The 25736-nt window shown below is 46.6% G+C and overlaps 1 protein-coding gene across 7 annotated transcripts in view; it reads left to right on the forward strand.

The window, feature by feature from the left end:
* PHLDB2 (pleckstrin homology like domain family B member 2) overlaps positions 1-25736 on the forward strand; it is a 116040-nt gene that overhangs the window by 40594 nt on the left and 49710 nt on the right. For 6 of the 7 annotated variants that reach the window (XM_062623952.1, XM_062623955.1, XM_062623956.1 and 3 more), the window contains exons 2-3: positions 21046-21158; positions 24382-25730. In XM_062623952.1, coding sequence (XP_062479936.1) covers positions 21107-21158; positions 24382-25730 — 1401 coding nt within the window. In that variant the 5' untranslated portion in view covers positions 21046-21106. Of the gene's footprint in view, positions 1-10936; positions 10956-21045; positions 21159-24381; positions 25731-25736 lie in introns of those variants that run through there. The other variant, XM_062623954.1, reaches the window with a different exon arrangement.

Genomic DNA, 25736 nt, shown 5'->3' on the forward strand with positions numbered 1-25736 from the left:
CTCATGAAAAACAACCATGGTAATCTCAGAAACAGCTGCGTATGTTTAGTATCACCCTATCTAGATTCTTCTGGGAGAATCACTGTGCCCTGCTCTCTGCACATGAGTATTCTCACTTGGTTTTCTCCCCCTCTCAGACCAAAAGGCCAGCTACAGTAAGCAAAAAGATGTGCTATGGAAAGGAGGTATGTCTTCAAAATGTTTGGTTTTGAGATTCAATCCACTTTAGGTCTTCGTTTACCCGTAACGGTTGCCTCCATCTTAATTTACATGGACCTAACAGCTCTGCTAGGGACCAGAAAGTTCATCCTTTCAATCAAATCTGAGAGCAGTACCATGCTGATAGCAGGTAAATGAGAGATTTGCTTTGCAAGGAGGAAAGACTCCGTCTATTGGCATCCAAACAGATCAGCAGCGTGACATTTGTTTCTCACAGGAAAATCCTTTCCCTAGGGAACAGACAGGAAATCCAAATTGAGAGGAGGTAAATACCAAAGGACTGCTGAGGAAAGGGGGGGCAAGAAGGAACAGAAGGAGCAGTGTTTGCTTGTTGTGTTGGTTAAGGAAAGGTTCGGGAAAGAAAACTGCATGGGAAATGAGTGCTTATTTTGACATTATATGAAACGCTCTGATTGCAGGATGCACCACTTCCGTACTGTGAAGCTGTAGTGCAGATTGCTGTGCCGCCTGCTGAAGTCTTTATTTACTGTGTTCTTTACCTCCTTAAAAAGCACTGAATTTCTTTGGGGAGGGGGAGAAAAAACCCACAACGTTGAAATTCACCTTATCCAGCTTAATAGAACCTTCAGTTTCTTCACAGCATCTGTTTCCCCTATTGCTGACTGCTGTGAACCAGAAGGTTCTGCGAAGTCTTTGACTCTCTCATGTTAGAAATACTGGTGCCAACTCAGTCACCTGGTAGTGGGCTGGGATGTACAGCAGTACACATGTATTGAACTCCAGGGACCTTTTGCTGCCCATACATTGTCTAGGCTAACCCAGCCTTCTCAAGCTACTTGACTTAGAGTATAGGATGGCATGTTGCATGCATAACAGTGGGTGGGAGAGACAGGAGCCGACCCACTGGGTCTTGCAATCGCTGCTTGAACCCACTGATGGGAGCTTCGTTTTGCACTGATGCTCTTGCATCAGCCTTCCTTATAACTCAGGGTCCAAATGCTGGGCAGCAGCGGGTGGGTAATGAGAGTTAATTACTTAAGCACAAAGACCAGAATAAGGGTGATTCACCTTGTGAGGAAAAGCCATGCGAGGCTTTTCTGTGTGGTGCCATTGAGATGGTCCGTGACAGGGAGACTGTGAAATGGGGGCTCTGAAAAGGGCATTCCTCCCATTGGATTTGCTGACTTGAGATTTTTGTCAGCTGGATCTTTGGGCTTCTTGCCAGCTCAGAAAAAGCTAACAAAGGCCGTTTCTTCGGTTGCATATGATCAGGGAAGAAGGAGAGGAGTACGAAAAGAAATGAGGGACTGTAATAGCTCTTAAAGAGAAACATTCTTTTCCAGAGGAGTAAAGAAGTCTTATTTGTATAGATACTCCGCCTCGGGTTACTGTGAGCCCCAGCATAACTCTTGAACCAATGCAAAGTGGCACGGATCACGGCACTTTAACATAGTACAGATGCTGTTTGGCACGGCATTGAACGTTAGGGCAGTCTTGAAACTGAACCTGCAATCCTACTGTGCTCCAAAACTAAAAGATGCAGCACCGAGAGGGAATGGTTTCAAGTGCATTTGTCCATCAAAGGCAGATTTATAGTTTGATACCTGAAATTATAACTCTAAGGCTTATTTCCACTTAATGTTTTATTACTCTGTTTCCTAGGTTCTTCGGAGTGCTCGTGCTCACAAGACAATATTTATCAGGGTTGGGTGATTTCTGTGCCTTCAAATGAAGAAATAAACAGGGTGCTCACCCCTGCTCTTCTAAACTTCCATTTCAGTTTTCCAGTCATTTCAAAGCTGTCTGAGTGAGCTCAGTGACTTCAGGGTGCTCGTAGCCCCTGGCTGCAGCATGCTTGGTGGAAGTTGAGCTGTTAGATAGCTTTTCCCAAACAAATTCCAATACGGCTCCATGTTCACATTCTCCTCCTGAGCTGTGGCCAGACAGAAGTGGCACCATTTTAAGCCTTGCCAAAGTCTATCCAACTTCTCTTTAAAAAAAAAGAGGTGTAAACAACAGTTTTAATAGCCAAGTCTAACTAATGATTGCTGTCCTTCCTCTGTCTGAGCTGTTATCAAGTCTTTGAAGTTCTGCCAGCTTGTTTCCATTACAAGGCAAACCTGATACCAGCTGGAATTTCTGGAGTACAGAGGGAGCGATGGCAATGGTCCTGCTGACTTAAAAGCTGTGCCTAATGGGCTGGGGTTTATGAAAGAATAAAATGATAAAGAAACTGGGAACAGTTTTCTTTATGCACATCTCTGCCTTTCCAGCAGTACCGCATCCCCAAGCACCTCCATCTCTTTGAGCTTTTCTAATGTGATACCCACAGCAACTTTTCTCATTGCCTTACTTGTTTTCAAGGCTTTTATTTTGCCCATCGGTCCTTCAAGCTATCAAATGTTCCAGCCCTGTGTTTATCTGCCCCATGAGAAGTCTCCTGGCTCACATAGTGTGGCTTCTACTTTGTGTTTTGGGTGTTAGCTTCTGGGGCTTTTCTGCCATCACTGCCCTTGAGAGTGAGTCTTACAGTTTGTTTAATGCAAGCCTGGGACCTATGAAAAGGGTTATTAACGCTTTCAGTCTAACAGCTGGCTGCAGCTAGTGATATAAAAACCAGCTGCCATGTTCGGATGATGGCATGCATCAGCAGGCAGGTAAAGCATTATAATCAAGCTAATCTGCGGTGAGGATCCTTACTGGTATACACAGCACGCACAAACAAGCGATAGCCCTGCTTTATCTACAAAACAGGGTTTGATTTCAGCATGTGTACGCTATTAAGCTTTTTATGCATCAATGTAAAAAAAATCTGCTGCAATATGTCGTGATTTGAGCCATATGGCGTGTGAGAAACAGGTGGAGCAAAGGCTGAGCAAAAAGCATGGAAGGAGGGGAAAAATACCCATTTTCTTTTTACTAGTTAAGATACAGGACTACACTTGCGGCCATCACCCACCCAACATTTACTATTATTAACAATTATAATAGTCAAGCTCTTCCTAAGAACTTACCCAGAGGATGGAGGCTGACTATAAGAAGTTATCCACCAGCGTGCCTCATGCTTGGGAGGGGTGCTGCTAACAGTTCCCTGATGTAGGTTATATGTGGCTGTGACCTGCTGTTGGATGTGGCTTAAATATTGAACGTTTGCAATCTGCTCTTCTTGCTGTGATTTCCTTTTTTCACCTCCATCAAGGAGTTTCATTTCAAGGTCCCAGTTGCGTGCTTCTCAAACCCGCTAAGACCCTTCTTAAAGCGGTTGCTGGAGCGCTTCCCAAGTCAATATTTGTTCAAGTGCTTATTAGCAAGATGGTGTCTTTGTATGTTTTCTGTTTCCACAAACATCCTGATTAGGAATGTGAACAGGAATGAGAGGCAATTTGCTGAATGTGTTGATATTTCTAGCATAGCCGAACGGGATGCTTTAACCGGGGGTATTTGCAATCGCAAGCCTTCTTCTCGCCTTTTGCTTGAGGTATGTTTTCTTGTTCTAACAGCAAGAAAGAGTATGCGGTCGCCTGTTCCTATGGCGAGTAAAAGCCAAAGCAGTCGTCCAGCTGTTAAAATTACTGTTAGGTCTGCATTTTCTATGGCTTTCCTGCTGCATGGCAGGAAATCGGCTTTCAAAGCTGCTTCCCCCTCCTCCCATCTAGCCTCCTATTAGATTAATACCAGAAGCATGAAGTAACGTTGAACAGAAAGTTGTTGCTTTTAGCCCTGGGAGAACTTGGCAGCCTCTCCAGAAATGAAAGGGGGAGGAGGGGGAACCTAAAGCCTCCGTTAACTGAAGAGGAGATCTGAGGCATGAAGGAATATTTTCCCCCTGTTAAACGTCTGAGGTTTACAAAGCACACTAATGATAAACTGGTTCCAGGTCTGATGAGAATCTGCTGTCAGCCCTCCCTCCTCTCTTTATGCATTAACCACCTGGCTCCTATGGGCTACTTTTGTGTCCCCGTTTCCTATTGCTACCTTATTTATGTCCTGTCAGCAAAGTGTAGCACCAAGTTAGCACATTTCTCTTGCTGTTTAGCACGGGTTTATCGTTTACAGGATGGTCTGAGGACCTTACAAACAAAATGAAGGTCGCTGCTTACTAACACTAGGTACACTGCTTTCCTGACTGTTTGAAGGATTCGGTAGTGCAAACAGCAAGGGAAAACCCCAAAAAGCAATGTGCAAACAAGGCATTGTGACAAAGAAGAGAGACCACCCCCAGCTTCCTATCTCAGATGTCACGGTGGTCTTTAAACTGCAGTACAAACTTACAATTTATGAAAACAATGTGTTAAAGATTGTCGTATATTAATTTCCTGTGATACCCTGGGATCAGCAAGCATATTTTATTGCTTCCTGTGGGCCTAATCCTACATCAGTCAGTGGGAATTTCATGGGAAGCACGCGTTGTTGTGGCTGCAGTGGTGCAGGCCCAGACTGAAGAGCACAGCCGGGGCTTTGCTGCAAGCAGGCTGCCAGGAGCAACACTGCGGGATGGGGATGGATGCTCGCAGGTGAGCAGACAAGGATACATGCCTAAATCAGCAGGCTTTACACAGTCTGGCTCCTGTAAAATAGCATCTCCAAACTACTCATATTCCACATATGTCTGAGTTTGTTTGCTTTTCAGTTCACCATCGTACCCTGTAAAGCATCAATTTCTGGTTCAAGTGCAGTGGCCCTAGCCACTGCAGGCTGTGTAGGTGGAGAGATGCTGGGCTTTGAATCTGAAGTACCCAAGTGCTTTACTTCCTTTAAACAAAGCTCATGGTCCCAAAAGTTCTTCCAGCTGTTTGCCGCCTATGCCCCCCTATGTTTTCACTCCCTGCCCTGCCTTCAGGAACCCCATCCTGTTACTAGCATGAGGACAGATCCTGTGAGGAAGGTGGCACATCCAACAGTGGGCACAAGGAACTAGCATTACCAGTAGGACAGCTGGGTACAGCCCATGGTAACTCAAAATGGGCCTGACATAAGGAGAATAGGGAAGAACAGGATATGGATTAATCTAGCACAGGGCATATGCAAGGGGTATGTGCTATATGGTGCCTTGCATCCCAACAGCCTGTCTGATACAAACGCTGTCCTGGCCTCAGGAGACGGATTCCTATAGCACCCATCAGTTAAAAGCCTGCAGGGAAATGCTGGTTCATGTTGCCCTGCGCACTCTGACAGGAGCTGAATGTATTCAATTCTGCAACCCTCTCCACCACACTATACTCTTAGGATTTAGTTGAAGGGGTTGAAGTGCAGTGGGGAGGTCAGATGGTGGATTGTCACCTGATGGCTGTTTTGGTTTAGGCTGATTTTGCATCATTGCATCTTCAGGATGTTTATCTTTTAGGTTTCTCTATTTTGTCTAAACACGTAAGGTAGCTTTAAGTAAAGACTATGGAGGAAAAAACTTGTTATAACTTCTATTTTTTTAGTTGCTTTTAATCCTGTATCTGGAGAAAAATCCCAGTAAGCAGAGGCGAACATGTACCTTTGCCTCTTATTCCGCTCCTATTAGTGCGGGAAAGCAGTAGTGATACCGTGTCATCCTTTGTGCTGCTAATAGGATTTAATTCCACATTTGGGAGCCATCTGCTGAGAAAAATCCTCTACAAACCTTTTAAATGCACATATGAAAATTCATCAGCAAAGGCAGCCTCAAGAATGACTTGTGAGGATATATTTGATCTAAACTTTGTTAGGCGATGCTTTGTCCTTTATGAAAGCCACTACATCGCTTCCAGCCCAAATGACTCTGAACAGTTATGAAGTAGTTTTTTGGCGATCATCTTTCCTTTTGGTAGAAAAGCGTTGCTTTACCTCTTTTTTGACTGTGTTAATTAATTGAGATTCACCTGAAGGACAAGAACAGTTTTACACAGGAGAAAGAAGCCAAGTGAGCATTTATTTCAACACAGGGAGAGATTTCTTTACACTGATTAACTGAAATCAAAGTACTATCTTGGCTTCTTGTGTTCCACACCCTGCTCCTGCTAAGATGTCTTGTGTAACCTTGGACAAGTGGCTTAAATGCTTTTAGGTTTCTTCTAATTCCCAGCTAAAGAAAGTACTATCTCACTGACGTGACGAGCCACATTGATGAGTCTAGAATGGGCAGCTAGGATGAAGATACCCTTGTATCCAACTGGTAGTACAAAACGATCAGCTACCCTAATCCATGACTGTGACTATACCAGTGTAGCTATCGCATTTGCACCATGTCTTCTGCCAACAGTTTGCCTGCTGATTTAACACCTGTGAGGAGCATGGGCCACGGTTTTGCCTGTAGACCTGGTGCTTGCGGGTTTCAACACATTCGCTCACAGATCATGTATAAAAATGTGGTTGTGTACAGAAAAACTTTAGTAACGCTGTAGTGAGTTTAGCTGCAGTATCACAGTGGGATAATTAAGCCCTAAGCCACCCCCATTCACAGAAGCATGCCTATTCTAGCAAAGGGAAGCAATTTATTAGCTGCAAAGACAGCCATATGCAAGCTAATAGGGTAGTGCTCCTGTGATTTGAAGCAGAGTAATGTCTGGCCTGTGTCAGTAAAAATCCCTTTGATTACTAAAATCTTCTGTTTAAAGAAGAAATAGTATGGTCTTTTATTGCGCTATATGGTAGAGATGCTTTAATAAAAATAGGTACCTTCCTAACAAACCTTTATATCTTTAGGCCATTATGGCTACAACGTTGCTGCTCCCTAAATGAGTCATTATGAGTTGTGCAATTACGAATAGAGACATTTTTAAGGTAACTTCTTATTAACAGGAAGCAAGCCACTTCGATTGAGTCCTCACTTTAACGGTAGCCTTACCCTGAGCTAGGCAGTCGGCATCAAAGGAAGAACAGACCACACCACTGTGCTGTACATGTAGGCAAAGCCCCACAGAAGTGCAACAAAACCCACCTCCCAGACCTGTCCCTCGAGCTCCCAATTCAGCTGCAAAAGCAGCAGCACTCGGTGATTCAGAGGAATGCAAAACCTAACTGCTTTCTTGCCTTGCAATTACAACCTAGTTAATTGTGTACAACTGTGCAAAGGAAGAGGCTGAGGAAATTCATTTCGTGACCCTTCCAGCAATTGATTTGTGCCCTGGAGCATGAGATTTGATTACTCAAATACTGGAGCTTATTTTCCCTGGGTAGTTTCTTCTCGATAGCTCTTGTGAGGCAATTTGAGGAAGGTTCAGAGCAAGTCACGAGAGCACTGCACTGCTTGAACCTGAGCTTACACTGGTTTATGTTGTTTGATCTACCTCTCCACTATGTGCTGCGTTAACAGGCTTTTAGGGTGTTTAACTCGGATGACCAGCGTAGCTATCAGAGTTGATGTTTTCATCGGGGTGGGACTGGTGAATGCAGGCACGTTCCAGATTGCCTTTTTATGTTGCAGATTCCCAATGAGCCTTCAAAATCCAGTTTCTTTCACTATCTAGGCTCCAAAAGGTCTTTGAGGAGGTTACAACTGTTTGCTTTGATGTTCCAACAGAAGTTCTGTTTGTGACCACTGTTATTATTTTCAAGCTATAAACCGATGTGTGTTTTTACTCTGCAGTGGCAAGCAACAGCTGGGTTTCCTCACTGACGCAGTGGTTACAAATGCTCTGGTTACACGCTGGAAAGCACTGAACCGTTGCAACTTAATTTGCTGACACATGTTTGTACAAAAAGGGTGCAATTTTAACAATCCATCGGTATTAAAACCTGTATTTTAACATCTATTGATGCCAGGTCAAGAAGCAGAGGCACGGTTTCAAGCACATCTGCTCAGATCTATGTGTTCCTCTTCTCAGCAAACGCTCCACAGCAAAAACTCGTCGGACCTTTTTCAGATGGGGAAGAGGTGGAAGGAAGGAAGAGGTTTTATCTGGATCATTTTCTTGATCTGGTTTTCACAGGTAACTGCATCAGCCAAGCCAAAGAAGGTCACAAACTATAGACTGGCAATCCAAATGAATAGTTAGGGCAGGAAGGGGAAGAAACCAGACCAGTTTCGCCACCAAAGACTGTGTGTAACTACACCCACTCATCAATGGGTAGTCTTATCTTGACTGATTTTGGCAGGCTTGATACTGTCCCTCCTCCTGCAGGTAGCATAAAGCCTGAACCAACTCCCAGCTGTGGGCTCTGGCTCATTTGACAGCAATGCAGTCACGTCCACACCTGATGTGGATAAAATCTGTAAAGGTAAGGGACACAACAATGCAGAGGTTGTGATTGCAGGTGCCTGCTCAGGGGGGACTTCAGTTCCGCAGCGCTCTCTCCTTCCCTGTTGCAGCAGCATGGCACTGAAGGTTTTTAATTATCATTTTCAATGCTCCAGATTAAAGCATCTTTTTTTTCTTGCAAACATTCCAACATTTCATTTCTACTCACACGAATTGCCATGGAAACTAAACTTTTATTGGGCGTGCTTGCATACTCAGGGGTGGAGAGCCTCTGTGTTATGCAGTAGAGTTGATGTAGCCATGCAACTGCTATGAAAGCAGCTAAAGCTAGCTAGGTGGACTGCTGAACCCACCTACAACTTGTCGCTCTCGTGCAAGTTTCCATACCCTTTTCCTGCCTTTAAGAGTAGTATTGTTTCTTTCATTGCAGCAACAGTTCTCAGCTCTTTAGTTCTTGGAGTTTCATTGGCATGCTGATTTTCAAGTATTCCCTACTCCTAAAACGTGCAAGAGAGCGTCTTTTGTTTTACATTGCCAGACTCCTGCCTGTTAGACATTCCAACTTATCAAGTTATTTTAAGGCTGCAGCTATGGCTGCTTTTGAGTGCCTCTTGTCATGTTAGAAGTAAACCCTATTCCTTATTCTTCTCTCCTTTGCTGCCAAGAAACAGATGACACTGACTCAGATAAGATTTTCCCAGCAGACATGTATGAGGAGAAATGCATGCTCTGCCTGACCCAGCTTTGCTGCCATCCCACCTGCTGTGTAGGAACCAACTAAAGGCACTTTTCAGCACATTGAAAGTCTTTCAGAGTAACAGTTTAACCACAGGAGCAAAGTTACTCCTTTCCGCACTATTAGACATCATTTTCCCTAGGGTGATTTCTTTTGCACACAATTACTTAGAGTTTTCCCACTTAAAAGGAAAGGGAAGATCACGTGAGACCAAGAGAAGACTGGCTGCTTTTGGCTTTGGCTGTGCCAGGGTTTAAAAGTCATTCTTGCCTCTTCCAGCTGTGAGCATGTCCTTAGTTCTTCATTTGCTGTATGTATATGCCTCTATTTATTCTAACTGTGTGCTCTCCTTGCTTGTTCAGTGAAAAGAAACGGAAGAGCCAGGTTCAACACTAGCAGTAAATGAAGCATTTGGACATTTGTGGAGGCAGCACCGAAAAGCACATCTAGGTTCTGGCCTATAGCAATTAGTCTCAAAAGTTTGTCTTTTTCTATGTAAACTACAGCAGAAACCAGGGCAGACAAGCCCTCTTTTTGTCTTTTAATACTCTCTGGTACTGTGTTATTATATAGATTCCAGATTTTAATGAGCTATTACTAAGTTTACATCGTGCTAAAGTAACGGTTGTAGCCAAGCCAAATATCCCCTGGAATACTCAAGGAAGAAACCAGACCACAAAGAACACTATTCCCCCACGGTGGATGGGAACGCTGTGATTGTGGTAGCAGTTTTCAACTCATCCCTGAGGACCCGTGTGCAGCAGGTATGTGCTGCGATCCCCAAATTTCCTCTTTGGGAAACAGAGTGATGAGGCCACACAGCACGAAACAAGGTTGCTATGCAGGATACTCTGCTTCAGTGCCCTGTGCACAGTCCTCCAGGCTGGCTCGCATCCCTCATTGCTCGAGTTTTCCTTCCCAAGCTCACGCTATATGTGCGCTCTCTAGGCAAAGGCTCTTTATACACCCTGGGCTCCCAGCATCGTCTGATCCTGGAGGTGGGATGACACATCCCAAGAGGCTCTTCACCCTTTCAGTTTGCCTTGGTAACAGCTGCATCCCAGCGGTTATCCCTGCTGCCTCTACCACCCAGCAGCCTCCCAAGCAGGAACCCCTAACTGGGCACTGTGCTTTGCTGAGCTGGTGTTGTTTTGCACGCTTGCTTTGGTTTGGAAACCCCACCAGTGAGGCTCAGCCGGGCTCATCCGCCCACTCCCCACTTTGGGATGCTGAAAGGGTGGTGCTGCCAGCTGTGTGCATCCTTCCCTGATGCTCAGCACCTGGGGTCTTTTAGGCGCGCTGGGTGTGCACACACACGTGTGTGCAGCTCATCCACCACTCCAGGACGTCTGCCCGAGGAGGAGGAGGAGGAGGAAGGGCGCAGGTAAACGCATCCCCAGCCCCAGGCGCGGAAAACGGGGCCCGCTCCCTCGCAGAGCCGCCCTGTTTGCTCAGCTCCTCCTGCGGGCAGGAAATTGACGCTCGATTCCGATCCATGGATCGTGAATCAGCCGCCGGAGGCCCCTCCGCTGCCTGTGCCCCAGGACGGCCCCGGCAAGGACCCCCCCCCCGGGTATCCGTGTGTGCGTTTCCCTCTTCCGCCCGTCCGCTCTCCGTCCCTCGCCTGCCCCCCCCCGTTCCGTCTCCTCTTCGGCCGCCCCGCTGCCGCGACCCCGGGCTGAGGGGAGCGAACCATTCCCCCCGCGGGGGTGCCCCGCACCCCAGCCCCGCCGTGGGGCGGAGCGGCGCGGGGGGCGGCTCCCGGTGGCGGTGGAGGGAGGCGGGAGGAGGCGGCGGGCGGGATGCGCGGGGGGCAGCGGCGGAGGCAGCAGGGCGAAGAGGAGGAGGAGGAGGAGGCGACGGTGATGGTGGTGAGTGCGGGACCAGGGGAAGCGCCGTCCCGTGGGGCGGCTGCTGCGCTCCGGTGTTGGAGCCTTGCGGGGATGGGGAGAAGGTCCCTCCCCGGCGGCGCAGCTGCTCACAGCTGTCCCCGGGTTCTGGCTACTTTTAAGGGAGTTTGTGCCAGCCCCCCTGCCGTCGCTCGCCTCGCGTTTCTGGCAGGTAGGGAGGGGCGGTGGGATCCCCCCTTACTGCCCGGCTCGGCGGAGACCCTGCAGCTCAAAGGGACGGGAGTCCCCCCCGCGTCCCTATCGGCGCCGGCCGCTTCTGCCTCTTTGTCCGGGTGTTTCCCCCCGGTGCTGGCGGGGAACAAAGCTTCTGCTCCGGCCGGCGGCGCCCATCCCCGCACGTTTTATGGGGCAGGGGAGGTAAGGGAGGAAGCGCAGGGCTCGGCTCGGTTTCCCGTCGTCAGTAATCTACCTGGTGGAAGGGAGGACGTGGGACTGGGCTCTTTGTCCGCGCTTCTTTTGTTAGGCTGCCTGCTTTTAAAGCCTCCTGCGGCTGTGCGAGCGCTGCTGCGCCCAGCGGAGCGGGGTCCCTCCCAGGGCGGTGGATGCCGTCCCCGGAGTTCGGCGGCAGCAGCCCGGCGTTAGGGCTGAGTGGCTTGCGGGGATCGGAGGGGTTTGGGCTTGGTCTTCCCTGACCGACTTGGAGGCTGTAAGGCACCCAGCCGTGGTAGCCCGGTCAGCAGCCCGGGTCCCGGTGCTCCTTGGTGGCCCCTATAGCTCGGTGGAGAATTCATCCTGGGTCTCCGAGCTCTCTCGGAAAGCTACCTGCTGCTCACCCGCAACAGGAGGAACGAGGCTGGGAGCCGACATTCCCCCCGCTCCTTCTGCTCCTTACCAAAGCTGCTGCCTGAGGAATTTCCCCATGTGCAGAAGTGTAAATAGACTGGCTGTGCTTACATAAAGGCTCAAGAGATGGGCGTTCTGCTCCTGCTGCTGAGTGCTTGTGTGATTTTTAAACACATGGGGTTTTATCACCAGCTCTTTTCCCCCCACATGCTCAGTTTGTCAGCGGGATGTTTTGTCTCTGCCCATGCCCACATCCTCCGTGTCTGCATCGCCAGGGCAGCTGGGGGTATGTGTTGGCACTCGGAACGTGGTGGGTATCTCACCTATGTGCTGTGCGTTCCCTCTCTTTTGGGGGAATAGAGAGGCAGTTTTGCAAGTCCACCTCTCAATTTTTCCCCATGTTGTCATAGGTAAGGCTCCTAAAGATAAGGTATTAACACGGGAAAGGGAGGGAGGAGGTGAGGCAGAGCAGTGCCAAAGGGAATCACGAAGACCGAGGATGCTCTTGCTTTTCCCACAGCAGAAGGAAGCAATGCATGAGAGAAAGGAGGTGAAGGAAGAAGGTGGAAAAGCACTTACCTCTGCTGTCAAGGGCGGGTGTGGCGTACACTCAGCTAAGAGGGTGACAAAGATGCTTTTAGGGCAGTCAAATAGTAACACCCCATCATCTCCAGAGGTTTTTGTTTGGTTTATGCAGTTCCACTTCCATACCAGCAATGCATTTCCCTTCCTATTTTGACAAATGCTAAATTGACTTTTGTGTGTGTCCATGTTTTTACTGAGGGAATGGAAAATTTTGGCAGGGAGCAGGACAGGAAGATTAGTCATTTTCTCTGTATTGGTTACTGGCCGTGCTTATCAAGGCAGTTCCTTGAAGGTATGCAAAGACACCATTGTTGGGAAGGAACAAAGTCAATCGTGATAAATCTGGAATAGTTTGGTTTTAGACAGGAAGCAGAGGATGGGTGAGGTAAAGATTGCAGGTCCACCTTGAGGCTGGAGTTGGATCAGGACTAAGGGGTTTTGGATGGGAAGATCTTTTCCACTTAAATATCCTGAGGGAAGTTGAAATAATGAGTGGGTGGGGGGAAGTGCTGGTGGTTGCCCATAAAGGAATTAGTGCTGTGTTCACTGCTCCTGGAGTGTATTCTCTCAGGTAAACAGTTAATTCTGATGTGTAGTAACTGCTGGTATGGCAAATAGTGCTTCCTGTTGAGTGAAACAGCTATAAGACAATGCCTTGTTTCAGGTGTTCAGAGCAGATGCTGTTCATTTAGGTTTTGTTTTGGACTGGTGGGGCACATCCAAGGTGCTGTGGAAATCCAAGGGGAGTTATCACCTGCAGAAGGTGGTCCAGAGACTGCAATACAGGAGTGAACTCCATAGATGTAACCAGGCTTGGTTTTATTTACTCAAATCTCATGCAGGCAGAATCAGTTTTTAAGAGAACCATGTTAGTTAACTTCCTTAATTATATTAAATAGTGTAACTGCAGGTTTAGTGCCTGTGTTCCTCCCTTGAGGGAATGCAGTACTGGGACTTGCTGATAGATGCTGCCCTGTATCTGTGTAGGCAGCCCCATGGCTGGGTAGCACAGCAGCCAGAGCGGATGCCACTTGAGCTGTCGCTGTCATGATGTGGTTTGCCAAGCCAGTGTGATGAGAAGCATTTCTTCTGGAGGCATGCTCACTGCCCTGGGAGTGCTGGGGAATGAAGAAGCGTTAAGGAGCTAGAGTGGACGTTTGGAAATGTGGGGCAAGCATCTCAGGAAGGAGATAAATTGAGGAGAAATGGGCAAACGGAAGAAGAGAGACAGCAACTGTCAGAATAAGTGGGCACTGGAGGCAAGTATTAATGGAAGGAAGTGACAGGCCCAAAGTGGCAGTGAAAGAAATCAGCACAGAGGAAAGCAGATCGTGGGCAGAGGTTGCCTGAGAGAAAGTAACGTAGTAGACAGGATACAAATGCTGAGGACATTCAGGCAGGCCAAAACCAACAAGGGAGTAGATGATCTTTGAGGCAGTTCTGATTCGTTTTTCTGGCTGCTTAGATTTCCTGTGACTTTACCTACCTGCTGTGTGTGACAAGCTCTCATTGGATTCGTTAGGGGCACCCTTAAGAGACAAAGTTTATCATGTCAGCTAGGATGTGAAAGGAGAAACTTTTCTTCAGGTTCTTCCTGCTCTCCTACACTAGGAATTTCTGCTCCTGTGCAGTCTGGAATTCGCATTCCTAATTGTTTTTCCTGACATTTTAGACGAAGAAAGTCTGTATTTCTTGGGCTTCTGCAGTGAGAATGATGTTGGTCTGAAATATTTATGTGCATTTATAACTACACTGGGTGTGTTGTTTGTCTGGGGGTTTGTTCATCTGCACAGTGAGATATAAGCAATCGCAGTCCACCAGAGCTTTCTGTTTACTGTGTCCGGGTGAAGTGTTTGAGTCTTGCTTTGCAGACGTTTTGAGCACCCTCCTATTTTCAGTAGAAGTTAATGGAGTAGTGTCAGGATAATAGCAGGGAGCTCCTCATTGCTGCTGGGAGATGAATCAGTCGTGGGGTCAGATACCTGACTCTCAAGCTTCACTATCAGAAAGGTACCAAGACAGAATAAAGGAGGATGACTTGAAGTTGTCCCGTCCTCTGCCAGCCCTGTTTGCGTGAAGAGTTCATTGTTTTAACAGAAATCTCTCCTAATGTGCTTCTAACTACCGATGGCTTTTGTTTGGGTAGAAAAAAGAACTGTCCTCGCCTGGATTTATCTACTCCAGATGAAGCAGTGGGGTTTGTGACTGCAGAACAAGGAGGAGGCAGTGATGTCTACTAAAATAATGTGGTTGGAGTAGGTGGTCTCATCTCTTGTCCTACCAAGCACACAGGAACGAGATTAGATTTATTGGAACGTGTACTTTAACACGCCTCAGTTTCAGGTAAAAGCAGCTATTATGGTACAAAAGTGATAAAGCTTCAGCATTTTCACTGCAATATTTATTGTGACTTTTATGTCAATGGTGTAAATCTCCATTTGTAGTCACCAAGCTGTTATATTTACGTGGTGATGTTTCCTTTTTTGACGCACATTTAAAGTTGTCAGTTGTCAAGACCCGATTAAAATGATTATGCCTGTCTATTGGAAAGAGCAATTGGTTTGACAATGCCTACAACATTGATCCTTATCAAGTAGGAGAGAATCGTGCTTATACAGTTGGACAGCATACTTAGAAATGTGTATTTGGGTGCAATTTTTGGCGTAGTTATTCCACTGAAATAGATGTTGTTTATGAGGAGACTGAAGTCATTGAAGGGTGTTTTCTGTTGTTGTTGTATTGCTCTCTTTCTGCTCCTTCTCCAATATCCAACACGATAATCTCTCAGAGGAAGAGATAAGCCACAAGAGCAACTTCCTCTGCCGCTCCCTTTTCCACATCGGAAGCCTGCAGGATTACAGAGGAGTGACTTAGACAAATCTGATTCACAGATACTTCATTTTTAATTTCTCTAGCATTGGTGGAGATGCCAAGCTGTGAGCTTTGGGAACTAAAGCACCCTATGCCTATAACAAGACCTTGTGCTCGCTTGCACCGTGGGGACCACGGTATTGTAGGTCCTATATCATGAAAAACCAAGGACTGAGCAGGTTTCAGGACTATGCTGGCAGGAAATTAGCTGTAGCTAATTCTCCTAGTCCAGTATATTGTGTTGTGGGAGAGGAGGAAATGAAGAAGGATGTTTAAGGCGACCTTTAAATAACAGCCTTGCCGAGCTGTCCGGTTTTTGGCAGAGATGACTGCATTCTCTTTTAAGGATGTGTCCATTTGCTAGCTTATGGGTATAGAATCTCCACCCAATTATGCAGTTGCCCTTCTGTTATTATATTGGTTTAGTTTGACAGTAAGCTTTATGGGGTTGGGGAAAGAGAGATTTATACTTAAGTGGTTTTGGAGGTAAGCTGTAGATCAGGTTGAGTTTTACTTTCCCATCAGGTTAAGCCTGCCAGGACTTTTATTTGGAAGTAAGTGAGGGGAAAAACCCAGTCTTGATTTAATCAGGAGCAAGTACATTGTCTTCAGATTATGCAGGAAAAAGGTACATCAACTTGATAAGCAGTCCCTTTATCAGTGTTGGTCGGTGTGTTATACCGCTTAAACCTCTGAGTACTGAAGCTGTCAGCACTCATTCACCGAATTGTGTTTAGGGTGTAAAGATTGAAGAGGCTTTTTTGTTTCCAGAACAGTGTGTGTGTGTTATTGGAACAGTTGAAACAGACCCGCTATCGTTTGAGAACCTTCTTGTTGCAGAACAAATGCAACCCTAATGATGTTGTGAGGGCGGTGGCAATGATAGGGGTTTGGCCTTGGCCTCTCCATCACTTTGGGTTTCATCTCTTTTCCATGGGTGGCTGTACACTGCTGTAGGAGTTTCTGAAGAGAAGTGTCAGAGATGGGAAAGGGAACAGGAGCTGCTGGGAACCACTGGTAATGTTTTACGAGAAACTGAAACTGAAGAAGCAATCAAGAGCAGAAAGGCTTTAAAGGAGAGATGGCCAAATTTGAGAGCTGGTTTGAAATTGGTCGTTTATATTCAGTCAGAGGAGCATTTTAGCAATGCCTGAGGCATTGCAATCCACTTAGTTGGTAATGTGAGAGCAAAGTGGGTGCCAGAGCAGTCTGCTAAAGGGAGGAAGGTATCAGCCCAGGCAGAAGTAAAGGAAGAGATGAGAAACTGCACACTGAGCAATTGTTGCCCTAAATCTATGGACTAAATGATGGGTAGAGCTTGGTTGAGCTGCAGCTTTAGGCTCCTGTGCCAAGGTGTCTTGGTTTCAGTTGGGATAGAGTTAGTTTTCTCTACAGTAGCGGATATAGTACTGTGGTTTGGATTTAGTGTGAGGATAACACTGATAACACACCGATGGTTTTAGCTGTTGCTAAGTAGTGTTTCTGTTAAGTCAAGGATTTTTCAGCTTTCACGCCCTGCCAGTGAAGAGGCTGGAGGTGACCAAGAAGTTTGGAGGGTGCACAGCCAGGACAGCTGACCCCCGGCTGACCAAAAGGGATATTCCATACCATATGGCGTAATGCTCAGTTATATAAAGCTGGTGGAGAAATAAGGAAGGGGGGGGGGGATATGTCATTCAGAGTGGTGTCATTTGTCTTCCCAAGTCACCATCATACATGATGGAGCTCTGCTTTCCTGGTGATGGCTGAATCCTGCCTGCTGGTGGGATGTGGGGAATGGATTCCTTGTTTTCTCTGCTTACATGTGCAGCTTTTGCTTTACCTGTTAAACTGCCCGGATCTCGCATTTACCCTATGATTCTCTCCCCCATCCCACAGTGGGGAGCGAGTGGCTGAGGGAGCTGAGATGGGGTCAAACCACAACACAAGGGAAAGGAGCTTTTACTGTAGAAGTCCCTCTGCGTTAAAGCATCTTAAGATTGGAATCCTTTGTTTGACTTGCTGCCTGTTTGAGTCATGAATCACTGTTTTTTTTCTGGTTGTTAGTGAAACAAAACTGAATTTGGCCTGGGCACTGTGGAGATGAAACACGATTGTTAATGCTGTATACATTCACATCAGATGACTTTATAAAACCCAGATGAAATCAGTTTGCTTTGTTCCAGCCAAGGCAGAGTAAAGCATGTGCTCTGTAACAAGAGTCAGCCTCTCTGGCTGTTGGATGAGGCCCTGCATAACCCTCATCTGAAAGAATATGTTTTCATAAGAGCAGATAAACTGTAGATGTTGAGCTGCTCATCTCCTTGGCTCGTTCATTCATTCATTGTTTCTCAGTTATGCCCACAGCAGAGAGTTTTAGGAAGTTCTGCCCCCCCCCAAATCCAATCATTGCTAGGCGATGACTTCCCTGATCTCTCATCCGCTAAGAAGAGAGATGTGTAATGAGTTCTCAACCTCGAACTGAAACCATATAAATATTTAACCTTAAAAAGGACATTTTCCCTTTTAGCTATTAGCAAACCTGGGTATTCACCAGTCGAAGATTGAGTTTTCAATTACAGAGAAACCCTTCCCTCTCAGCTGTTCTCTCCTTCATATTTGTCACATAAAGTTTTAGCCATCGTTTTATGAGAAAGGATTGGGGGTGTTTTGGTGATCTAACCAATGATTTTAACCACAAAGCAGCAATGTTAGAGAGGCAGGAAATCCAATTACACCTTTCCTGCCTTTTAAAGCAACCGCTCCTTCTGTCTTTTCCTTCCAAGTTGTCCTTATTTTAGTTCTCTGTTTGATGATATGATTATACTCTTGTTACAGAGCAGTGTGAGATGCTGAGAGCCACAGTTTTCTGTGTCAGGTTCAACATGTCCAGAAAAGTTAAATTATTGGCTCTTTTCCAGGGGAGCTCTGGGCTCCAAGTGCAGCATTTTAATAGAGATTACGCACGCGATATTCCAAGGCAACAACGTAGAGGTGGTTTCAGCAGGATTTCTGCCCTAGTCCTTCACATCGTGTAGGCAGGCAAAAGGCAAAGAGCCAGTCTGACAAGTGGGAGAAGTGCTGTTAACTCTTGCTGGGGTCACTTGTCTGTCCACTGCAGACCAGCCAGGAAGTCCTTGGCTTGCCCCTCAGCCCCACTCCTGGCAAGGAAGGCACCTAGGATGCTACGCAGGTTTCAGGTTTGGGATGCTACGCAGGTTTCAGGTTTGGGATGCTACGCAGGTTTCAGGTTTGGGATGCTACGCAGGTTTCAGGTTTGGGATGCTACGCGGGTTTCAGGTTTGGGATGCTACGCGGGTTTCAGGTTTGGGATGCTACGCGGGTTTCAGGTTTGGGATGCTACGCGGGTTTCAGGTTTGGGATGCTACGCAGGTTTCAGGTTTGGGACGCTACGCGGGTTTCAGGTTTGGGACGCTACGCAGGTTTCAGGTTTGGGATGCTACGCAGGTTTCAGGTTTGGGACGCTACGCAGGTTTCAGGTTTGGGATGCTACGCAGGTTTCAGGTTTGGGATGCTACGCAGGTTTCAGGTTTGGGATGCTACGCAGGTTTCAGGTTTGGGATGCTACGCAGGTTTCAGGTTTGGGATGCTACGCAGGTTTCAGGTTTGGGATGCTACGCAGGTTTCAGGTTTGGGATGCTACGCAGGTTTCAGGTTTGGGATGCTACGCAGGTTTCAGGTTTGGGATGCTACGCAGGTTTCAGGTTTGGAGGTTGTGAGGCAAGCTGGAAGGGATGAAGGAAGGAGTCTCTTTGTGTGATGGAAGACCCAGTGGGGTGAAAAGGATCCTAAATGTTTCATGTCAACAGAAGGACCTGTTGAGCATGAAATGGGTTGGAAAGCTATCTGCTGTCCAGGCTGTTTCCCACCATCTGCTGGGGATAGTTTCAGTCCTCTGATGCTGGAGAGGGCAGATGTGGTGGCTGGGTTCTGTGTCCTGAGGGTCTCCTTCCTCACTTAGGCTCCTTGGGGAGCAGCACCAAGGTAGATTGTGTGGCTGTTGGAGGAAGCCCACCTCTTGCTGTTGGGAGGTGGGAGATGGGGTGGGAGCTCTCTCTTTAGGACTGAGAAATGAGCTTTGCAGGGAAAGAAAAAACACTTTGAAGCGAGGGCAGCGCCAGGGGTTTCCTGGGGTAGCAAAGGGGAAGGACAGCACCTGCCCCCCATGGAGAGAGCAGGTAAGGGAGAAGCCAGAGGTCATGGCAAAGGAGCCTCCTTCTGCTGCAGGGATTACAGCCAGCTCCCTTCTCCCAGGGCTGTCCTCCCAGGAGAATAACATGAAAAGGCATGGCACGAAAAGCCTGTGCAACAGAGACCTGAAACGTTGGGGCTGTGACGACTGAGGTTAATTAAATAGGTGCCTGGTCTCTAGACAGCCCCAGACATCTGTCTCCATCCTTCGCTTGTTTTTCTGCTGCGTTTCTGTTTGCTTGTCCGCAGTTAAAGCCCAGGGGACCTACAGATGGTCACCATTACTTTTGTCACTCAACGTGGGGTTTTATTTAAAGCTTTTATTTCTCAACCTTTTAAAACCAGATGTGTGTATAAAAAATAAATAAATCTTTCAATAGAACAACTCACTAGAGGTCTTCTGAGTGGATTTAGGTTTAATTTTAGCCTCTAGTGGCTGGGATCTGATTTGGACATTTCTTTTAAGCCAGGTCTCTGTTATGGCAATTTTTTAAGAAATATTTTTCTAATAAACTTAAAAAAAAAAAAAAAGAAAAAAAATCTCTTTGCATTCCAAGTCTGGCTTCTTTGGAACCTCAGGAATCACTGCATGCCAAAACGTTTTCTGTGCTTTGGATCACATACCTGGTTTTGCATGGGTTTCTCCATGATTGCAGGATGCTGGTGTTGTTGCGTGGGCTGAAAGTGGGCTACAGGCTTTCACATGTGAAACCTTCTCGTGAGACCTCACTTGGAGCATTGTGTGCAGTTCTGGTGTCCTCAACATAAAAAGGACATGGAACTGTTGGAACAAGTCCAGAGGAGGCCACGAGGATGATCAGGGGACTGGAGCACCTCCTGTATGAAGACAGGCTGAGGAAGTTGGGGCTGTTCAGCCTGGAGAAGAGAAGGCTGCGTGGAGACCTCAGAGCAGCCTTCCAGTATCTGAAGGGGGCCTATAGGGATGCTGGGGAGGGACTCTTCATTAGGGACTGTAGTGATAGGACAAGGGGTAATGGGTTCAAACTTAAACAGGGGAAGTTTAGATTGGATCTAAGGAGGAAATTCTTTCCTGTTAGGGTGGTGAAGCACTGGAATGGGTTGCCCAGGGAAGTTGTGAATGCTCCATCCCTGGCGGTGTTCAAGGCCAGGTTGGACAGAGCCTTGGGTGCCATGGTTTAGTGTGAGGTGTCCCTGCCCATGGCAGGGGGGTTGGAACTGGGTGATCTTAAGGTCCTTTCCAACCCTAACTATTCTATGGTTCTGTGGTTCAGCAGAAAAGTCCGACCTTGTTAATGCTTTCTTAAGGCAGCCACAGGATCGCAGACAAAACTCGGGAGCTGTGACCAGTAACTGCCTGCGCAGAGTCAGGATCAGAGATAGGAGCCGATTAGCAAATGAAATGATATGGACTTTTTAACTGATGAAACAACTGCAGAGAGTGTTTGTGTGGGTTTCTGGTTTGGTTTCTTTCTGAGTCTCTGCATTAGACACGGGAGTGCCCTTTCCAACTACCTTAACGTATTTCTTCTGGAAGTTTTACCATAGGGAAAACCAGTTTTGGTCTATATTGCACACTTGAAAGATGCTCTCAGAGTACACTTCTTAACAACATCTTTTCCTCTTGTTACTTTATTTGCAGGTCAAGATTTATTGGGTTCACTCAAACTAGCATTGTTTTAACCATCCTGTAGAGGACGAATATGATGCCAAACAGAAGCAACCTCTCCTCCTCCTTTCAGAATGTTGGATCAGGTAATCCATTAATAAACGCAAAGTTTGTTTGTAAATGTACTGAAATCTGTTAGAGTTTATTATTGATTTAATTCTCCTGGCACGTGGATAAGGTCAGTGCTCTGTTCTTATTCCATGTCTAACTCCATTTACCAGCCAAAAGAAGGCTGCAGCTGGATATGCTGCAGACAGCCAGCCCTCCCTCATCAGTTTAATGCCTGGCTGGAACAGATATCAGTGACCCCCAGCTAAATAGCTCAGGAAAGAAAGAAAAGGAATGAGGGTTAAAAAAAGAAGACTAATAAGAAAGGAAGAATTTCTTTCCCTATAGCTCCAGGCAGCAAATACCCTGCTGAACAGAGGAGCCTTGTGCTGTGCACTGGAGGTTAACCAGTGAAAGCTGGGGCTGACCTGGATGCAGGGTGGGTTCAGAGCACACTGTGTGCTAGAGCAACCAGCCTCAGTCCCTCTTACCTGCCTGTGAGGGCAGCGTCAGCCAGGCTGGGTGATGCATCTTAGGGTATTCCTAAACTGGGTGATTGCGGGCACTGTGGTGCTGGAACCAAAAACCCAGAAGGCCTGGCATAAGGTATGGGAGAGACCTGTTGAACCCAACTGTCTTACATGAAGGTATTGTGACCTTTTCTCACTGTGCTTGTTTGGATTTCAAGTACAATAAACCCTTCATTGCTGCGCTGAACAGGCCAGAAAGTTTCCATGAGCTAACTTGTGTTTTGGCATAAGTGTCCAGTCTTTGTGGGATTGAATGTGCCCTGCTGGTGTTGCAAGGGAGCAATAAACGATTATTAACGTTCCATTAATGTGTCTGCCAGCTTATTTATACGGGGGCCTGTAGGGTTTATGCAAGAAAAGAAAAGTTCAGTTGTGTTGAAGTTAAGATGTGGGCAGTACAATTTTGATATGGGATTGGCTTTCAGTTTTGAGAGATTTGGAAGAGGGAAGGGGAGAGAATGGAAGGTACAAGTAAGTATTGAAGTACACAAGGCACGTACATTGTGCTTTATATCTGTGCTTTTAAATAACTTTTGCATCTTCTTCTTCCTTATAACACCACTAATGAGATGAATGCTTGATCGTTGCCGTCTGATTTTGTCTTGTCCCTGCAAGAGCTCTGTTGAACATGGGTCACATTCCTCCTCTTTTTTCTTTGGATCTTCATCATTGCCGTTGATCAAATACTGTGAAAACAGCTAAAAAAATGTTAAGTCAGATGTCAGAGTGTAAGAAACTGCAGTTTCACTGCTCACAGCAGTGATGGTCTGACAGCTCTGTGAGCTTACTGGTTCAAAGGCAGCTGAGATAGCTGTATCATGGTAACAATGGGTTAAAATTACAGCGAATAAAATCACAGTCAGCATAAAAAGATGAAGTTCTGTGTAATAGTAAACCTGAGGCTTGGTTATGAAGCTGCACGTTAATGGTTTTGGCCACTTCCACAGTTTGTCATTAACACGAGCTTGGCCGGGTCCACCTTTGTTCAAGGAGGTGTTTGTTATTTCCTTCTGGTTTGATTTGGTTTTGTTCCCCCCTGTAATGCTGACTCCTTTTATCTTCTGCCTATTCAATTCCATTGTTAATGATGTGTACCTTTGTTCTTAAACTTAGGGGTTTGTTCCTTAAGAGTTGAAGAGAAGGTGTTGTTACTCACTTAGGCTTACTACAGTTAGCACAGAGAAAACTTGTGCAACAGAGGTATATTGTGTGATGCCCTGGACAGTAATGAATTCCATGCATTTTTGGCTTGTTAGCAAGGAAGGTGCCAGAAACAAGGACCCGCTCAAAGACTGCATTGCCAGCTACCACTAGGTACCTGAACCTAGTGATCCTCGGTTCAACCAGATCATATCCAGTCTGGTGGGAGTTTTGTGTCTAGGTTTGTATAATTGCCTGAAGTGGTACTTGGAAGAGGATTAAAGTATTGCCTCTGAGGAGTTCAAAAGCGCTTTTCACAACTGGATGTTAGGTTTTCCTGCCGAGTGGCAAGCTGAAATGAGGTTTCTCATGAGGTGGCTGAAGTCACAGGTGAAATGTGACTGAGCCGAGAGTAAATCCCGGATTTGACCCTTATTTTCACAAGCAGCACTCGCTGGCACTGCAGGAACCGACACTGAAGAGTGCTTCATTAGTTCAAAGCACAGCCTAGCACATCCAAGGAGATGCTGTAGGTGTTAGCGGTGCCATTTCTACATCGCTTGAGGTCTGAGCGCAAGCCTGTGGAGGTCCCATTTATCTCCTGCAGTAACTGACACTTTGAGGAGCTGAATTCTCTTCTTTGCTTTTGGCAGAGTGGGAGCTGTAGGCTGGAGCTTGACACATTGAACACTAACCTCCACCACAGCGAAGGCTTGTTTGGTTGGTGTCCTCTTCCAGGAAGCATGTTATAATTCCAAACAAGCGTTAAGACCTGGAACCTTAAACCCCTGTCAGTGTTTTTAGTAGTAGGGTTTGTGGTGTTGTTTTTGCATGAAGTTGTAGAGCCGAGCATTACACATCCTTCAGGCTATCTTTTAACTAAAGTGCTCTTTGCAGGTGTAGTTACAGGTTTGTATTTTAAGAGCACTGAGCTAAAACACCTTGAAAAATGGGCCTTGCTTATGTACTCTTCCATGAAGCTTTGCATGACAGTCCATTGGGTAAGCAGAAATATGCCAAGCTCCCACTGAGCTTTGATTAAGCTCATTAATGTATTTGGGCTTGGATGCACTAGCTGCACAGGCTAAAAGAGGTGGTCCAGAGCAGCATCTTATGTTCTGTATCCTGAGCCCTGGGAGACCTGCGCTGAGTTCTTTACTCAGCAGTCTTTCTTTGCATCTTCTCCCTAGACCTCAGTTCCTCAGGTATAAGACATCAGGACAGTAATGCTGCTTTACTTCATGGACATCTTAGGAGGCTCGGGATTATAAAGGCTAAGCCAGGCTCCTGCCATGGATAGGTCACCAAAGAAAAGAGTCTAGCCTCTTTCCAACTGTGTTGCTGATTTGTAGTATGGATTTGGTCCTGTCCAACTACCCCTTCTTTTTTAGCCTCCATCTGTTGCAAAAAGAGAGATGGGGAAGTTGTGCATCCCCTCCTTTGCTTTATGATCTGAGACCCAGTTATTACAAGCACAGTAATTATTATAAACGTGTTCATTTCAAATGAACGTGCAGGCATACACATGCAAGAGGCAGCTACTTACTTGCTACTTACTTTTCTTTTCCCCCTTATTTTCTCTTCCTTACAGATTCCAGTAAGGTTATGGCAGAGTATAGCCACACACAAAACCAGATGGAATTACAAAATGCTACTTTGGGAAAGGGTTCTGCAGTGAATTCCCTTGAGAATGGTCTCCAGGATATTATGGAAAACCTCAACCAGAAGAAATATTCATCAAGTCTCAAATTTAAAACAAATGGGGACTATGCTGGCTCATATTTAACCCTCTCACAACCAATGCCAGTTAAACCCAGTCCTTCCTCCAGTGTTAAAAATGCACACTCTGTTAGCAAACTTCAAGGAGGCAAGCAGTTCTCCTGTGAAAGCCCTTATCTTCCGGATAAAAGCATCTCTGTAAAGCATTTGGGTTCCCTATCGGGCATGCCTCCATCCCTCAGTGGCTACAACTTAGGAAGGACAGACTTTGATATTCATGCCAGCAGAGAAAACATAAAATCCCTTGGACAGATGGATAAGTTTCACTACTCCAAGTACAGTCAGAAAAACAAATCCTATGACAATGTCTACTTCCCGGGAATGCTGGAGACAAAGAAGATCTCGGGCTCTCTTCTGACCATGTGGAACGGAAGCTCAGGGAACGAGCTGATGCTTTCACCTGCTAGCAATTCGGGGGCAGCCAGCATGCCTTCTAGCCCAAAGCAAGGCAGGAGGATGAACACTGAAGACACCCTGGCCCTTCACATAAAGCCAGTTAAGCACAAGGACGTGATGATGGAGACTCTGGGCTCACGGCCTAGGAAATACTCTGGTGGATCTCTAAGTCATATGGGAATGTACAGTCGTTCCCTCCCCAGACTTTATAAATCAACAGAAAGCCAGCTGGTGCCGTTAAGTTTGCCCCCAAGAAGCTCTTTGGGTAACACTAAAAGGAAAAAACTGGGAGAAAAAGATCTACCTCAGAACGTTTTAGATGCTGACAATTACCTGAACTTTTCTTCCTGCAGCTCAGGGGTTTCACCACATGCCAACTCGGTCTCTGCGGGTCATTCCTACGCCAGCTCAACGCTCAGTGTTCCTGCAAGCCCTCGAATCGCCAAGAAAATGCTTTTAGCACCTTCTCCCCCGTATCTTCCCGATGACTTCGATAGGCTTGGACTCTCAGGAACGAGTCCCAGTAGCTCTTTCTCCCCGGTGGATTTTGACAGGTCGTTCTCTGTCCGAAGGAACCTCTCCACCAGCTCTGTGGAGCTTGATGACCCAGAGCTGGAAAGTTACAGGCAGACGCCCAGCTCGCTGCAAACGTCCATGCGAGAGCGGAAGAACAGCATTAGCTCCATTTCGGGAAGGGAAGACCTCATGGACTACCACAGGAGGCAGAGGGAAGAGCGGCTTCGGGAGCAGGAGATGGAACGGCTGGTAATT

The sequence above is a fragment of the Pezoporus occidentalis genome, unplaced genomic scaffold, assembly GCF_034315485.1.
Source record: "Pezoporus occidentalis ecotype Australia unplaced genomic scaffold, CSIRO_AGI_Poc_V1 ctg26, whole genome shotgun sequence".
NCBI lineage: Eukaryota > Metazoa > Chordata > Aves > Psittaciformes > Psittacidae > Pezoporus > Pezoporus occidentalis.